We start from the raw sequence: 17,615 nt of genomic DNA on the forward strand, positions 1-17,615 counted from the left end.
AAAATTGCTGTGAAGGGTGGACTAGGCGCTGGTGTTGGTGCATAGCTTCTCAAGGGGAGTACTTCAAAGGTGACCGTAGTGATATTCAGCAGTGAGGTATGTAGCACTTTTTCTAGGATGAGTTCATGAACTTAATTGTCAGACCCCGTATGTATTACTGTTCATTCTTACTACCATAGCTATTTCCACTTACTAGAAGCTGGAAGTGGAATAGCTGCAGCTGTTCTTGACTTGTGTTTGTAGTTGGCTCCCCTTGACTGTTATAATTTAGGTGTTTATCCCTTCTCTTTTTCTTTTTTTCTCTCACTTCTTTCTTCTCCTTTCTTTCCCATCTATCACTTACAATCACCTTTAAAGCACCTACTGTGTGTTGCACATTGAGGCAGATAAAGTCCTTGCTCTTGGAGTATATGGGACAAGAATAGTCAATTCTCAGTACTGTCTTATACCCAGGGTGTAACTACTATAATTATAACATCTAGACGATGACCCAGTTGGTAAGCCAGAAACTCATCTCTTTGGACATTTAATGTCCAACACTGCTGACAGTGCAAGCTGAAAAAAATTACTCCAATGAGTGAAATGAGCTAAATGACACACTCTTGTCTCACCAAAGTAAAGAAGTTGATCCTCCAACTTCTTTGCTGATTTTTGTTTCAGTCGGAATTGATGTTCTACTTAAACTGCGGCTTTCTCCAAAGACACCAATATGCTATCACATCAGTTTCCAGCTGTCTCTACACTGCATTCCTGGAGGACATGCCATCAGGACAGTAGTAGGTGACAGCTTTCAGCTCAGTGTGGCCAATCCTTTTTTTTTTTGTTAGCTGAATAGTGTAATATTTCCTATATTTGCTAACTTTTAATTATTGTCTTCACCAGCATTAAGCTTTCCATGGCTGCCACAATCCACACTGGTCATCCACCCTTCTGATCCTCTAGAGAAGGGTTTCTCAAATGTAGAGCAACCCACATTTTCAGACAAAAACAGCTCTTGTTGTAGGGCACCATCCTGTGCCTTGTAGAAAGTTTAGCAGCCCCCATGCTATCTATCCACTCTATGCTATTGGCACCCAGGTCCTCTGTGACAACCAAAAATGTCTGCAGGGGGAAACTTGCCTCAGTTGAGAATCACTAATCTAGAGTCTTATTTCCAAAGCTACTCCATTGAGATGTATCATACGCCATCTCATAAAGACAGATTTCTGCAAGCTGACATTCTAGCTCCCAGCTACCTGTGGGCTCCTTGAGAGCAGGGACCAGGTCTTACACTTGGTTAGCCCTTCAGTATCTAGTCCACAGCCTTCATGGACTCGTATAGCACACATTCAAAGTGAGCCTAGTCAGCCGTTTGGTACGAAATGGCCAGTAATGTATTCTTCTACATGTCCAAAGATGGGTAGCAATATCGTGTTTAAATGCCTTCTGGAATTTCAAATAGTGCATATCTATAACACAATATTTAAACTTTTTGATGAGTTAATCTTAAGTATAATATCACTTGAACTTTGTATATGAAGTCAAGTACATAATAAAGCTGTTATCGTATGCAAGTTTAAAAAATACTTTGCAATATTTTCTGTTGTGCAAAATCAAAGCAAATATATCAGCTAACCCTGGAGAAAAATGTAAACATTGGACAAGTTAAGAAAACACTACACTGCAGGATTCAGCCCCACAATGAAACCCAGCGTATAAAATCTTTTGAGCAGCTTTTGCAGATGCTTATAAGAAGCCTCTTTGCCTTTGAAATCAGTAAAGTTAAAGAAAACTCTTCAGGAACCCAATAAGAAATGACTGTTGCTTCACTTACCTGTGGGTTAAAGTTGACTGTAATCTGCTTGGTCTCTGGGTCACGTTTCAGAAGTGGCCGGGAAAGATTATACTGTGACTTTTCTGATACCGTCTGACACCAGCCCTCATAAAGTCGTGTCTCATACCTGCAAGAATGGGAAACAACAGCCATCTCATAAGCATCCTCCCAGCTCCCCAATTCCCAGTGATAATTAACTGAAGATACAGATAACATTGTCTATCTATATCTGTATCTACATTTCTATATCTATCTACCAAACTGAAGATGCTACTAGTAAAATACCTGACTACATTCTTAAGCCAAAATCATTGACTCAGCCACCATGGCAGCTCCTATAGGTCACCCCTCATTTCTAGAGATGGCATAACTTACTAAATCAGAGAAGAGTAGAAAGAGAGGGTCCATGTGATCTTTTTGGGCAATAAAGGAAGTGGTGACTAGTCTCAGTAAATGTCAGAAGAAGCTATTGGGAAAGAGTTCCTTTCATGTTAATCTTCACATAGGTCACGGATATTTGTCATTCAGTCATTACACACTGAATGCTCCGCTTAGGGGATAAGATGATGACTCAACACCCTTGGTAAGTGCAGCTACTGGTGAAACCACAGGGAAGCAGGGAATGCAGCAAGCACAATCTTAGAGAGACACACAAGGCATTAGGCATCTAACCGCAGGGGTGTGTGGGTGAGGGGGTGAAGGCGACAGACAAGGAGAAGGCCAGGGGGGTTGCATGGAAGAGGTGCTGCCGAGGTGATGCTTGACTGAGTTTCAGAGGATGAGCGGAGATTGGACAATGAAAGCGGAATGAGTGCTCCTGGCAAAAGCAACAGCACAGCCAAAGGTGCAGGTGAGAAACAGCTTGACCGTGTGCTGGGAACACCTGAGGCCAGAGGGGCAGGCATCCAGGCTGGTAGGACAGCAAAGGCCAGTGGAGGCTTTTACGGTATGTTAAGGAGACGATGGCAGGCATTGAAAGGCTGTCCATCCAGGGAACGTGGTGACATTATCGGATGTGGTACCACTGTGGACAGTGTGGTACTACACCCTTCACCCCCAAAAGACGTACTGCAGCTTTACAGCAGGAACAATGAACCCATGTGAAATTTTCATGCTTACGCTTTCGCCATAAAAAGATACAGGACATATTGTTAACACATATTTCCTCTTTGTGCCGCATGCGCTGTTGCCTTCTGCTTAGTGAGCAGCTGCTGCAATTTTCTGTGACACTGATCTCGGAGTGCAATGAGAAGTGCCCACTTCTAGCTCTACCGAGTTCATGCTCTCAGCAAAATGGCACTGGGACTGCATTCCCCAGAGACCTTGTGTTTGTAACCCAGAAGAACTGTACTCATACATACTGAGGTTCTAACATAAAACACGGAGTGACACTTCACAGCCACGGAGGAATCTGCTCACACTCGGGACTGCAAAAGGTACTGGGGGGGGGGGGGTTACGAAACTCTCACACAACACAATCCCAGAAGCTGCTTACTTTTCCAGCAATGAGAGCATATCTTCATATTTTTGTATCATTCGCTTTCCTTCAGTAGATTCCATGCAACTATCCATCCAAAAGAGAAAGAAAATGGCATCAAAGAAGAATAAGATTAGAAGAACTCAAAATAATAATGTGAGTAACAAACTGCAGCCTATAAAGAAGAGATTGAGTAACTTCTTGGGCAGGTTTCCAAATGCCCCTCAAGGAGCCTGCATTCTTCTTCATGAATATCGTCCATGGGCCACTAGAGGGCGTCTGCACTTCCTGAAATGCAGCCATCCCCACAAGCAACAGGGATGGCAGAACCTTTCCCACCATGGCTCCACCAGCCCTTTCACCCTTGCCCAACCAGTCATGCACAGGTAAATGAAGTCCTTCAAAGACCTGAATAAACGGGAAATGGAGACATGAAATAAAAATTCTAAGTGCGACAGTTTTCTGCATATGAGAAAAAAATATTACATATGACATTATACATTGTAACATAACAAAAAGTATACAACATATATATATAACAATGTTTTATATGTTTATATAACAATGTGTGTGTGTATGCACACACATACACATACACACACACAGATATTGTTATATATTTATTTCCCCTTCTCTGAAATCCATCTAGGACACGTTATCAGAAGCCCTGTTACTCATTACTCATTGATATGGTTACATGAGGTTCCCTCCTACATCTCATGCCTCCAAACGTGCGTACACACAATGCACATATATGCACATACGAGTACACATATACACGCTCACACTCATAGACACACTCGTAGGCTTCCACAGGAAGGGTGAGGAGCACAGAGGGATGTGAGCAGAGTGTGGCCCAAAGACCATCACCCACACTTGCTTGCTGGCTTGGATATTCCTTTGCAACACAAAATGAGAGCCCAGGTCCTGGGAAATTGGCGAAACATCTCCAATTTTCAGAAAACTTTACACTAACTGTGTTGGAGAGTCTCTTTTTGTTCTGCTAGCAGAATGAGGCAGCTTATTGCAAAGATTCTTTAAGATCCATTTGTACTTTAAACCAGCACAGGGTTTCTTTACAAGATCCCCGAGATGTCAATGTAAGCCTCATGCCTGCAGAGAAAGCACTGGATTTCCAGTTGCTCAGTTCCTTTTCGTGGTGAATGAGCAGATACTTCTGTGAGGCAGCAACAAGGAGAAAGGGCTTCAGATCAGTCCGGTGGGCTCGTGCCAGGCCCTCCCTTCACAAGCTGTGGGATGTCTGCAAGCCTCCTATGCCCGAGCTCAGTTTCACATCCGGAAAAGAATGAGGCCAGAAGACAGACAATAATACTGGGAAAAACAGAAGGCAGCAGGAAGAAAAGAAAACTAAATATGAAATGGATAGACTCCATAGAAGAAGCCACAGGCATGAGTCTACAGGAGCTGAGCAGGGCTGTTGAGGACAGGACGTGTGGACATCGCTCATTCACAGGGTGGCCAAGAGTCAGTTGGAGCCACTCAAGGGCACAGAACACACGCAGTGGAGAGAGGGCTTCTCACACAGGCCTGTGACAGTCACTCAGAAGGTTTGAGAAGTCACAGGAATAAGTGTCATGAAACTCCCTGGAGATTCTACTTCATTTCATGGTGAAGAATCTAAAACATTTTCAATAATCAACAAATATATATATTATAGGGCACAATACAGTTTTGAATTTTTTAAAAACAATCGGAATTTCCATGGGAATTGGAGAGGATATGATGGGGTACCACTGGCATCTCCTTTCAGACCAGGCATTCTAACCACCCCTCACCCCTTAATCGGCCAGGAATGTTGGCTGCTGGTGAAGCAAGGCTTCCTCCCTCTTTGGGAACAGTCTCAGCCCAACAGAGCAGTCTTTCCCAAGGTCACGCCCCTCCCCCAGACAGCCCACACCCACCAACTAGCTGATGTGGGGGTACAAAGACCAGTCAGCCCTGCAAGGCCAGAGTTCCCCAGAGGACGGGCTGAGGCCTCCTTGCGACTATATCGACTATATGGCAGCTCAGCTTCTCCATCTGCCCACCCCATCCCCCCACTCCTCACACATGCTGTTCCCAACAGCATCCTTACAAATTCCTGTCTCAGAGTCTGCTTCCAGGGAACAGAAACTACGATACAACAGCTACCTCAGTCCACATTCCTAACAGCAGCCCCACCACCTTCCCCCCATTCACGTGTCTTCTCCCTCCCGCCTTGCCCAGGCGGACGCATGTTTGAGAAGATGAAGGCTCAGCTATACTTGGGGACAAACTTCCTCTGGCTGGGGGTACCTTGGTCATGCTCTGGGCTATGAGCTCTGAGACCCAGACTTCCAGTTCTTTCCTTGGCTCCCTCTAGAACTTTAGGCATGTCACCTTACTTGTTTGCCTCCATTTTTTTTTTCCATCTGAAAAATAAAGAGCTTGCTCAGACCAGAGCAGAGGCTGCAAACAGAATGCTCACTGGGCAGACGTGATCCACAGGCATTTGTGTTTGATCTGTGTGGAGTTTGAGGAAAAAAATGGAATCCTTGCTAATTTTAAAGTTGGGTGTTTCATGAAAAAAATCTCGATTTTCAGCTTCTCTCCAACAGTCAGGAGATTTCTCACGCCGAGTCCGCTTTTCTGCTTGGCAACACTGGATTCTGCGGTAGATGGTCCCTGTAGGCCCCATCCTGGTTGTCTTGTATCATCTTCCTGGCCTCTGAAAGTGTTTAGTCTTCTTCATAAATTTTCCCTCAGTTTTACTGAGATATAATCGCTTTACAGCACTGCATATATTTAAGGTGTACAGCAGAATGACTTGACGTATATATTGTGAAATGATTACGGCAATTAGTGTAAACATCTATTATCTCATATAGATATAAAAACAAAAAAGAAAAATTATTGTTTTCCTTGTGATGGGAACTTTTAGGATCTATTCACTTAACGACTGCCAAATATACCATACAGAAATGTTAACTACAGCCATTGTATTGTACATTACACACCTAGTATTTATCTTATAACTGCAAGTTTGTAACTTTCTTAAAAAATTTATTGGGGTGACATTTGTTAGTAAAATTACATAGATTTCAGGTGTACAATGCTGTATTACATCATCTATAAATCCCATTGTGTGTTCACCACCCAAAAGCTTGTAACTTTTGAAAACCTTCATCCATTTCTTCCACTCCTTGCCTCTGATAACCAGATAACCACAAATCTGATCTCTTTTTCTATGAGTTTTTTTTTTTTCCAGATTCCACATACAAGTGAGATTGTGCAGTTTTTGCCTTTCTCTGTCTGACTTACTTCACTTAACATCACGCCCTTAAGGTCCATCCATGTTGCAAATGGTAGGATTTCAGTCTTTTTTAATGGCTGAATAATATCCCATTGTGTATATACCACATTTTGTTTATCTAATCATCCGTCAGTGAACACTCAGGTTGTTTCCATTGTCTTGGCTATTGTAAAAATTGCTGCTATGAACATGGGGGTACAGACCTCTCTTCAATATAGTGATTTCATTTCCTTCAGATAAATATCCAGAAGTGGAATTGCTGGATCATATGATAGCTCTATTTTTAAGTTTTCGAGGAACCTCCGTACTGTTTTCCGGGGTAGCTACCCACCAACAATCCCACCAACAGTGCACAAGACAATACCCTTTCTACACATCTTCACCAATACTTGTTATCTATTGTCTTTTGTGTGATGGGCATTCTACTAGGTGTGAGGTGATATCTCACTGTGGTTTTGATTGGCATTTGCCTGATGATTCGTGACGCTGAGCGAAGTGTTCAATCTTGCCCAAAGGTCTCTAAGGCCCTTTCTAGCTCCGAAAAACCTGTGATACCTATGTCCAGACTTTGATTCCTTTGTTTCTGCTGTGTTTTCCAAAGCCAAGTGCTTTCAACAAGATCAGTCTTTGAAAAGAAGGTTTCAGAGCATTCCCTAGGCAGCATCCTGAACATGACATTGCAAACAGCTCTTCTCTCTTACTTCCAGCAGCCAAGCTGCTCCGTAACTAGCTTGGCTTCCAGAATCAGCTGTGAGGCAGGCCAGTGGTTTCCAAACTTGGTCACTGTCAGAATCACAGGGGGAGCTTGCAGAGGAAACAAATTCAGGCACCCAGAAATGGATTCAGTAGGTGACAGTGAGGCCTAGGAATCTGCACTTTAACAAGTGCACAGGCTATTTTAATGCACGAGGTCCTCACATCACACTTTAGGAAGCACAGGGTTCGGTTATTTTCCAGCAGCCTCAGCAGCAAAGAGACATTGTGTCAGAGGGAGACATGAGAAAGAACTCAACAGAGCTTGAAAACTCTTACTCATTTTCCTCCAGAAATGAATCTCATGGAGCAAAAGGAGTCAGCCTATTGTCCATCGAGCCTCATTTAGCAGCGAGGGGCCCACTAGTCAGCCCAGATGATGCATCTCGTTACTGCTTGGCCGAAAGGCATCTGGTTGCTATGGACTGAATATTTGTATTCCCTCCCCCAAATGCACATGTTGAAATCCTAGCCCCCAGGGTGAGGGTATTAGGAGGTGGGGCCTCTGGGAGGTAATTAGGTCATGAGGGTGGAGCCCTCCTGAATGGGATTGGCGCCCTCATAGGAAGAGACTCCATGGAGGTCCCCTGCTCCTTCTGCCATGTGAGGACACAGCAAGAGACAGCTGTCTATCAAGCAGAAAGTGGGCTCTCGCCAGACACTGAATCTGCCAGCATCTTGACCTTGTTCCATGCCTCCAGAACTGTGAGATATAAATTTCTAATGTTTATAGGCCATCCACTCTATGGTATTCTGTTATAGCAGCCCAGACGAAGACACTGGGTGATTGCTGGACATGGAAAGAAATAAGGATGATTTTCGTGCTTTCGGTGAGTTGCATTTCTACAACAGAGCAGGAGCAGAAGCGTAAAAAAACCTAATTTTCGGGCGTAAGATACTCACGGATGTGTGATGCGTCTGAAGTCAGCAAAGGGGCCTTCGATGCGGTACCTCAGGTCCTGCGCCCAGCGCAGACCCCCAGCCACACAGGGCATGTTCTTGTGCACTGAGGAGAACCCTGGGAACACAGCACAGCCAGAATGAAGCGAGGCCCAAACCCCTTCGCCTGCGGTCCCCCCTAAACACCTCCTGCCAGTTTCTCTGCTTTTTGCCTCCTCTACCTCCACATGGTACAGTTGCCCCATGTTCACACCAAGATAGATGGGGAATTCTTGGGAGACCACTGTGTTCTGCTAAGGAGTAGGAGTGACCTCGGGGAGAACATTAGACAGTGTCAGAGGACGGGGGTCCCAGTCCGGCTCTGCCACTCACTGGCTTTCTGACTTCACACCAGAGACTGTCAACCTGGCTGCACATTAGCATCACCTGGGGGCTCTTGAAAAAACACTGATGCCTGGACCCTGCCCTCCCCATTCTGACTGAATTGGTCTGGGTGGGGTCCAGTCATCTGTAGTTTTTTAAGAGCTCTCAAGATGATCCTAATTGCACAGTCAGGGTTGAGAAACACTGCCTTACACAACTCAATCACTGCAGGCCTCAGATTTTTATCTATAAAATGGGAATAATATCTTCCCTGCTTAGTAACTTCCACGGTTTCTGTGAGAATTCAATACAATTATGAATGAGACGGGCCACATGGATTATGAAGCACCTTACCAGAGTTAGCACAGGTTGGGATTCTTACTTTATTTCAGACAGTGGGTTTGTTTGCTTATAATTAGCTGTCAAAATTTAAAACTTAGGAGATTTCATTTTCAAAAAATCAGTTTCCAGCTTCCTTGGTAAAATTGGAAGATCTGACAAAAATCAGCCACCACTTGTAACCAGCAACTGGAGCCAAATAGTGGTCATGCTTCCTTTAATTTACTGTGGACTCTACTACTTCCCGATGTCTTACACTCGGCCCAGATCTATAGGAGACAAAATTCTAAGATAACACCAAATGGCTCTCACCCTTGCATGATCCTCTCCTCTCTACGTGTGGGTGAAAACTGTGAATCTGATGAAATATCACTCTTGTGATGATGTTACGTTACATGGCAAAAGGGTGATGATCCTGGGTGGGCCTGACTTATTCAGGGGAGCCTTTTCAGAGCAGAGTTTTCTTTGGTTTGTGGCAGAAGGAAAAGTAGGGGATTTGAAGCACGAGAAGGATTCAATCTGTCATCACTGGCTTGATGATGGAGGCAGCCACATGGCCTTCCCACATGGCAAGGAATGGGAGTGGCTTCCAGTCCGAGTGGCCCCCAGCCGACAGCCACCAAGGAATCAGAGACCTCAGTTGTACAGTCACAAGGAACTGGATTCTACCAACAAGAATGATCTCAGACATGGATTTCTTTCTCCCAGAGCCTCTAGATGAGAAGTCAGCCCAGCCAACCCCCGATATCAGCCTTGTGGAGAACCAAGGGGCTGCTGGCCTACAAACTGTGAGCTAAAGGATAACTGTTATGTAAGCCACTAAGGTTGCAATAATTAGTTATACAGAAATAAAAAACTAATATGCCCTCTGAAGGTTATCAGAGTTTCCAAATTCTGTATCTGACCAGAAGATGTCATGAGGATGGTCCTACATAAAGCTGAGGCCAGGGGCGGCCAGTTAGCTCAGTTGGTTAGAGTGTGTGCTCTTAACAACAAGGTTGCCAGTTCGATTCCCACATGGGCCAGTGAGCTGCACCCTCCACAACTAGATTGAAGACAACGACTTGACTTGGAGCTGATGGATCCTGGGAAAAACACAGTGTTACCCAATAAAAAAATTTAAAAACAGAACAAAAGAAAAAAAAAGCTAAGGCCAACAGATTTTCTGGAAATGACTTCCTACGTGAAAGCAATTCTTAATGATCTCAGTATGAAACCCTTTTACAGACATAGTGGTCCTGCTACTCCATTACTTAAAAACCTTGGAAATTTTCCTACTGCCTGAATGAATTCCAGGTTCCTTAAAATGGCAGACAGAGCACGTCACAGTCTGGCCCCAAACTCTGTAGCTGACCTAATCTCTCTCCATACACCTTACTCGGCTACAGGCGATCCAACTGGTACCTATAGACTCAACTGTCTTTGCTTCTTCAGAGGTCTTTGCCTCTTCTCCCTGGCTGGCAATCTCTCCACTTTCAAGGCTGGCTCAAGGCCACCTTCTCCACAAATTCTCCCTGGAAAACCCCAGTCCCAGTTCATATTACTTTGTTACAGTTCTTTATAACTCAAGCCGGGGACTACTTACATTCTGCTATGTCACTATTCATACCTGATACGTTCCCTTCCTTTTAATATTATTTAGTGTATCCCTCACCCTGGCCTGCCTGGGCATATCGTGCCCACAGATGTGTCCTGCATATAGAAAAGACTCAAGAAATGTCTGTAAAGTTGAATTGAACTTGTGTTCAACTGTGTCTAAGAATTGCAATAAAAAATGGAGACATTACATGGGGGCATGGCACCGCCCTTTGTCAGGCTCCTGTTGTGGTTGCCATGGCATTGGAAGGGGTCAGAAACTTTTCTCAGGCATGTAAAAACCTATTGTTAAATTTAAATATGGTGAAGATTAATCAGTGTGGCAACACTGATGGAGAATCAACTCATACATTATGCTAACGTCTCCACTGACCAGACGCAGTCAAGACCTCACTGCTCTGGGTTGTCCTGCTAATCTCAGCCCCAGATACAGGGAAATGCACAGCTCAGGAAACTCTACAATCAGCCAAGATGGTCTGGGATATCAAGCAAGAAGGTTGTTCTTGCTTTTCTTAGAGAATGTCATAGATCCATGGTGGAGATGTAAGGAGTGAGTTCCCCCTTCCCAGTAGAACTCCCCCATCCAAATCCCCCGGCAACCAGCCTACCAAGTTCAGCCTCCTCCTGCACATGCTGACTATAGATTATCCTCACTGCATCCAGCTCTGTGGTGAACATTTGGATGAGCACCACGTACTTGGCAGATACATCCCGTGCTACCAGTGGTCTTTCCAGGAGGCTTCCTGCTATGTCTAGCAGCTGCAGAAGAGGTGGGGGAAAAAAGAGGAACAATGCAACATTTCTAAGGTGACATAAATCTCGTTTCTTGGCTTTTTTCCCATATGCCTACCAATGTTAGAAGGTCAAAGAACTGTTATTGTGCAACTGGATCACTAATTATTAACAGGTAGGTATTCATAGTCTGCTCCCTCTCTCTTTTGCTTCTAAAGAAGAAGGATTCCCATCTGCTGAATTACCTATCAGGCCCTCATGGGACAGAGAATCTGGATAAAGGGTAAAACAAAGAGAAAACTTAAAGATGCCAGAAAGCTTAAGCTGATCTACATTTTAAAAGACCATAAAAAGAACTAAAACACAGAAGGAGGATGAAGATAGAGAAGAAAAAAAGGAAGCCAAGTGGGCTAGATTTTGGAGAGAATTTGGAAGGCTAAAATTTGAGAGTGAGATCAAGAAAAGAAATTGCGGAGAGAACTAATTCTTGAACTAATTTCTGGAATCAGTTCAAATGCTTGGAGAGAGAAATCCTAATAGTCTTCCTATAAGAGTTATGGAATGGCAGGTATTCCTTAAAGGTAAGATATATATATATATATATATATATATATATATATATATATATATATATATATATATATATATATATACCGTGTTTCCCCCAAAATAAGACCTAACCAGAAAATAAGCCCTAGCATGATTTTTCAGGATGACAACCCCTCAACATAAGCCCTAATGTGTTTTTTGGAGCAAAAATTAATATAAGACCCGGTCTTCTTTTCAGGGAAACTCGGTGTATGTATTCAATGGCTAATGAAGCATGGCAAATTGGGTTACCCAATATTCTAGAATAGCATGGATTTCAGTCTATGTTTGGACGTTTTCAGTGACTGGAAACTTAACTACTTCTCAAAGAAGTCCATTCCATCTTTAAATAGCTTTGACAGAAATCTCTTTCCTCTACTGAGCCCAAATCTGCCTCCTTGCAATTTCCACCAATTAGCTCCAGTTCTAACACTTAAGGCTTTGCAGATTAAGTTTCTTCATAGTTTATAGAAGATCTATCATACTCTACTAAGTCTTCATGTCTCACGACTCAGAATTCTCAGTTATGCAGCCATTTATGTACTCATCATCCTAAACATTCTCCATATCATTATACCATCTAATCTGGGCAATACAGGTCAAGGGCACATATCTACTTATTCTAGTTGCTTGCACTTGAATCCTATAGCCAGCTACCTAGTAGGTGGTTTACTTCGCTTGAACCATCCTGACAGCAGTGGTTAAACAGCCATGGGATTACAGAACCATGGTTTCAGGATGGTGACCACAGTAGATTTCTTCACTCTTAACGGGTACCCTATTGATAAGGCTCAAAGAATACATTCCAGAAGAAACTCTTTCGAAAAGTGTTTTTACGTCATGTTTTCAGAAAAGCATTAGGAACCAATGTGAGAAGCCCAATACTACACACTCCTTTGTCTCTCTCTACTAGACTAATAAGAACAATTAATATCTGCAGGACCAAAACAGTTGCAAGAGTATCCCTGCCCTCCTCTGATGAGGGTCGGGGGAGAAGCGAGCACAGGGATGGCTCCCGCTCTTCTTGCACAAACCTTAAAGGCGTGCTTCAAATCAGGTGCATCATCAAAGGCTTGAATAAAGACAGTCCCCAGTCTTCGGTCAAGATCTGCTACTCTCTGGTTAAATTCAGAGACATCATTTTCAAATTCCTGAAGAGACATCACAAACACTTAGAAAAACGTGATTTTCTGACAGCCAGTCCCACTATGCTCTTTACCACTAACCTTTGTACTTGCATCTGTTACACCAAAGATTTATTTTCATTTTCCAAAATTCACCCTGGCATGACTTAGTTTTTATTCATGTAGACAGTTACTCTATTATTGCAGCATTTTCTTTTCCTAGACACTCCAGGTAAAGTGGTAGAGTCAAATTGTGAGGTTGGCACCCTTTAACTTCCCTCTCTGTGCCCCCTCTGCTGCCCTCTGAAGCCCCTTTTCTATCATCCACAGTGCCACTCATGCCACCCCAAAAGCCACCTCAACAGCAACAGCCCTGGTAAGAGGGTTACTCCATCATCCACCATCTACTTTCCTTCCTCCTCCAAGTCAAAATCCTATTTTTTTCAGTGTAACCAAAGAAATCTAACCATTAGGAGGAAAGCAAGCTAATTAAACTAATGCACACTATTGCTTCTAAGTACACCTTAATTGGTTAAGACAGCAGCTAGCCATTGTTCCTGAGGCTGCCAAACTTAGCAAATAAAAACACAGGACATGCATCTAAATTTAAACTTCAAACAATTAATTTATTTTTTAGTATATGTCCCAATTATTGCATTTCATCTGGAAATCGAAAATGTGTTCCCCTCAGAATGTGGCAATTTTCAGAGAAACTTTGTTAATTCAAATCTCTAATTTGTGGAATTATTACTATTTGTCATTATTGCTTTACAATAGTAATATATATTCTTATAAAAACACAAAGAAAAGTAGAAAACTATCGCGTAGTTCTTCCCAAACCCAACCATAATAACAAGGCAGAATGTTGCCCTGTGCATAGGGTTTTGTTCTATCATACATTAACAAATACCGTATTTCCCCGAAAATAAGACCCGGTCTTATATTAATTTTTGCTCCAAAAGACGCATTAGGGCTTATGTTCAGGGGACGTCATCCTGAAAAATCATGCTGGGGCTTATTTTCCAGTTAGGTCTTATTTTCGGGGAAACACGGTACATGGAATATATCCTGCATTGTAGTCCACCTTTTTTTTTTTTTCCTACTCTTGACTAATGGAATTTTTATAAAGCAGTATCTCCCTGGATTTGCTAAGATTTCTCTAGACATCTGAAAGTACTTAGAGCAGATTTCTGCTCTAATTTATTTCTCCTTTTCCCTCATGTACTCTTAAAATTCCTCTTCCAGTAATGAGCCATTCCCTATACAAGGAACTCCATTCTCGGTTTCTGTATGACCCTTTTTCTTCTTTTTGTCTCCTGTGAGCTTGCACTCACAGGTCTCAGCTTTCTTGGGCTATAGGTACAACTTCACTAGCTTTTAGGGAAATGCAAATCAAAACCACAATGAGATATCATCTCATACCTGTTAGAATGGCTAATATCAACAAGACAAGTAATAACAAGTGTCTGGAGAAGTTGTGGAGAAAAAGGAAACCTCATACATTGCTGGTGGGAATGTAAATAGGTACATAGGAATGGAAAACAGTATGAAGGTTTCTCAAAAAATTAAGCATAGAATTACCATATGACCCAGAAATCCCTCTTCTGGTATCTACCCCAAAATCGAAAAACATTTATCCATAAAGATATATGTATCCCTATGTTCATTGTAGCATTCATTATTCACAGTGGCCAAGAGATGGAAATAACCAAACTGTCCTTCGACAGATGATTGAATAAAGAAGACGTGGTACAAATACACCATGGAATATTACTCAGCCATAAAAAAGATGAAATACTGCCATTTGCAACAACATGGATGTATCTTGAGATTTTCATGCTAAGCAAAATGAGTCAGAAAAAAGTCAAGAACCATATTTCATTCATATGCAGGATATGAAACTGAAAGCAACAAATGAACAAGACAAACAAAAACTCATAGACACAGACAACAGTTTAGGGGTTACCAGAGGGTAAGAGGGGAGGGAGGTAGTAGAAGAGGGAGAAGGGGATCAAATGTATGGTGATGGAAGGAGAACTGATTCTGGGTGGTGAACACACAATGTGATATATAGATGATGTAATACACAATTGTAGACTTGAAACCTATATAATTTTACTAACCAATGTCACTCCGATAAATTTCATAAAAATTTTTTAAAAAGACGTCAGCTCTTGTCCCGATCATGAAAAATGCATCTCTAGTTTTTCCTTCATCCTGAGTACTGTTTTGGAAACCAGACTCAGATCAGAAAAACTAGGCTACTGCTTCACTTATCCACCCCACCTCCAAGCCACTAATAAAATTCTGTCCAGGTGTGCCTGGTCTTCACGTAGCAGTCTCTGCTCGAAGCTTAAAGCTTTGGAAGATGCAGGGTAGCCATAGCCTCCACCATCATCCCATATCCATCTCAGCATCTCTGAAATCCTGGGTATCATCAGGCTGCAGGAGTTAGCAGTTGGAAAGGAACCTCCCTGATCTTCCTCCTAACACAGAGTATAATTAGGAGTGGGTCTCCCTTCATAAAACCACTGCGACCACAGAGTCAAAGGAAATGCACAGGGAACGTGCAAGTAAATACACAGATTCTACGGTGAGAGGCATCTGAGAAAGAGACAAAACGTGTAAGTTAGTCGTTCCAAGCCCTACCGTGCTTTCGGGGTCCAGGCAGTCATAGGATGACTCTAAGAAGACCGTGTACATCTCTTGAAATTCATCGTACATTTGCTGGACCTGCTGACTCAGGGCATTCCCTCTGATGCCACTAAACTCAAGCTTTTCCAGTTTGTGAAAATCCAAGGCTGTCTTCAGAAGATCCTACAGGGACAATTCACAAAAGAGTAAAATAATAACGATTATGATAACAACAGCGGAGAACACTCATCTTAGTATGGGGAGAGCTGGAAATCACATGGGGTGGTGGTTGCTTAGGAAAATGTGAAGCCTGGTTTTTTGTGTTGTAACCTTATTATTAGATTGGGTTGGTATAAATACATTTTGGTTAAACTCAAACATGAAGCAAAGTACAGATAAATAAAATTCACATAAACAAAAAAAACCAAATTTGTGCTTCAGCCTCTTTCTGTGTTCTTTAATAAATAATAAAGTATATAATAATAACAATATTATTTACCTGATTGGTGGCTTTACTACTAATTTTTTTAAAAAATCAATTTCAAATGGACCATGTTATCTGGTTCTAGAATGACAGCTATCTTAGGAGACAGTCACAGGAAAGCAGATCCTCCAAATAGTCCTGAGGACAAGCCCAGGGGATGACACCGACATCCTGAGCAATTGCTGCCAAGAAAATAAATCTGTTGGGTGCTCTTGCCAGGCATGTGCGGTACGGTATAGCATGTGGCCAGCTGGGGGACAGATGACAATTACTTGACATCTCTGTGTTGAGTTTCTTCATTGTAATTGAATAACAATAATGAGAGATAAATACATTGAGGCAAGCTTAGGATTTAGATCAGTGCCCGGCACACAGTAAATACAGAGTAAGTGGGTATTACTGTTGCTGTTGTTGGTATGACAGTGTCCCAGCTGTGCTCAGAAGTGACAGATAACACCACCCAGAGCCTTGGGGAGGAGCTCCTCCCAAGTCCACGGAAGCTGCTTCATCTCCAGTAAAACATAAGCCTCCAGAACCCACCTAACATGACAGATGGTAGTATTTCTCTCATGAACACTGGTCTGAAATCACAAAATCTCCAAACCAAGACATTGTTCCCGTTACAACTTCCAATTTGTGTTTGGCAAACATTTGGTGTGGATCCCTGGGAGAGCATCTTCTCCTCTGAGGAAGTTCGAAGGGCAAGAAGAGGGAACACTAAGTCACGATGTTGAAAACACAGCCGGTCCTGGTTCCATTCCAGGAAATTCCCACTGCCAGTGGCCACTGTTATGCGTTGACCCATCAGGCCAGCAGAAGGCTGCGCGACCCCTTTCTCTTGCTGGAACACCAATTCCAGCAGCAGTGACAGAGGCATTGAGAAGTGGTGAGAAGTGGCTGACCTTCTCCACGTTGTAGGAGGGCACCCACGCAGCCTTGGGCGACCATCTAACAACCCTTTTTTGCTCAGCTATGTTCAGGCATGGCTGTCAGCAAGCAGCTGAAGTAGGACAGGAGAGAAGTGGAAAGAACCAACCAAGGAAAGACAGACAGACAGACACCTGAAGCAGGGGGTCTTGACACCCAAGGTGGGAAATGGGGCAGTCTTTATGTTAAAACACATTCAACTTTATACACTGCGAAGAAAACAGAAATGAAGTAGGCTTAAACGAAATTGACTTAAGTAGTAATTCAGACCATTCAACAAGTCCTTAGTTGTAATCCATGTTATAGGAGAAATGTATTTGTGCTGCAGAATGTCACCTGGGTACTCATTTTTCATAATTCTGTGGATGTCAATTTCAATATTTAGGAAATACTCTCAAACCGTTTTAAAAGACAGGTGCATCTTGGTATGTTTGATTACAACAGAAAACTAGCTGATAATTTTGTTACACTATTTTATTTCCCAAGAAGACTTGAAGCATGGTCTTGGGTGGTCACTGGCAGGTGTTTCATCTCCAATACAACAGGTTAATCAGAGGTATTGGATATTTATTTAATCATTCTGTATTTGGGGA

The 17,615-nt window shown here is 42.7% G+C and overlaps 1 protein-coding gene across 1 annotated transcript in view; it reads right to left on the reverse strand.

Moving 5' to 3' along the window:
* DNAH9 (dynein axonemal heavy chain 9) overlaps positions 1-17,615 on the reverse strand; it is a 319,243-nt gene that overhangs the window by 279,339 nt on the left and 22,289 nt on the right. The window contains exons 7-12 of the mRNA XM_081027600.1: positions 15,627-15,794; positions 12,888-13,004; positions 11,142-11,292; positions 8,239-8,353; positions 3,309-3,377; positions 1,814-1,940 (exon numbers count right to left, since the gene is read on the reverse strand). Of these exons, the coding sequence (XP_080883726.1) occupies positions 1,814-1,940; positions 3,309-3,377; positions 8,239-8,353; positions 11,142-11,292; positions 12,888-13,004; positions 15,627-15,794 (747 nt within the window). The remainder of the gene's footprint in view (positions 1-1,813; positions 1,941-3,308; positions 3,378-8,238; positions 8,354-11,141; positions 11,293-12,887; positions 13,005-15,626; positions 15,795-17,615) is intronic.

The sequence above is a fragment of the Rhinolophus hipposideros genome, assembly GCF_964194185.1.
Source record: "Rhinolophus hipposideros genome assembly, chromosome: 20".
Lineage (NCBI taxonomy): Eukaryota > Metazoa > Chordata > Mammalia > Chiroptera > Rhinolophidae > Rhinolophus > Rhinolophus hipposideros.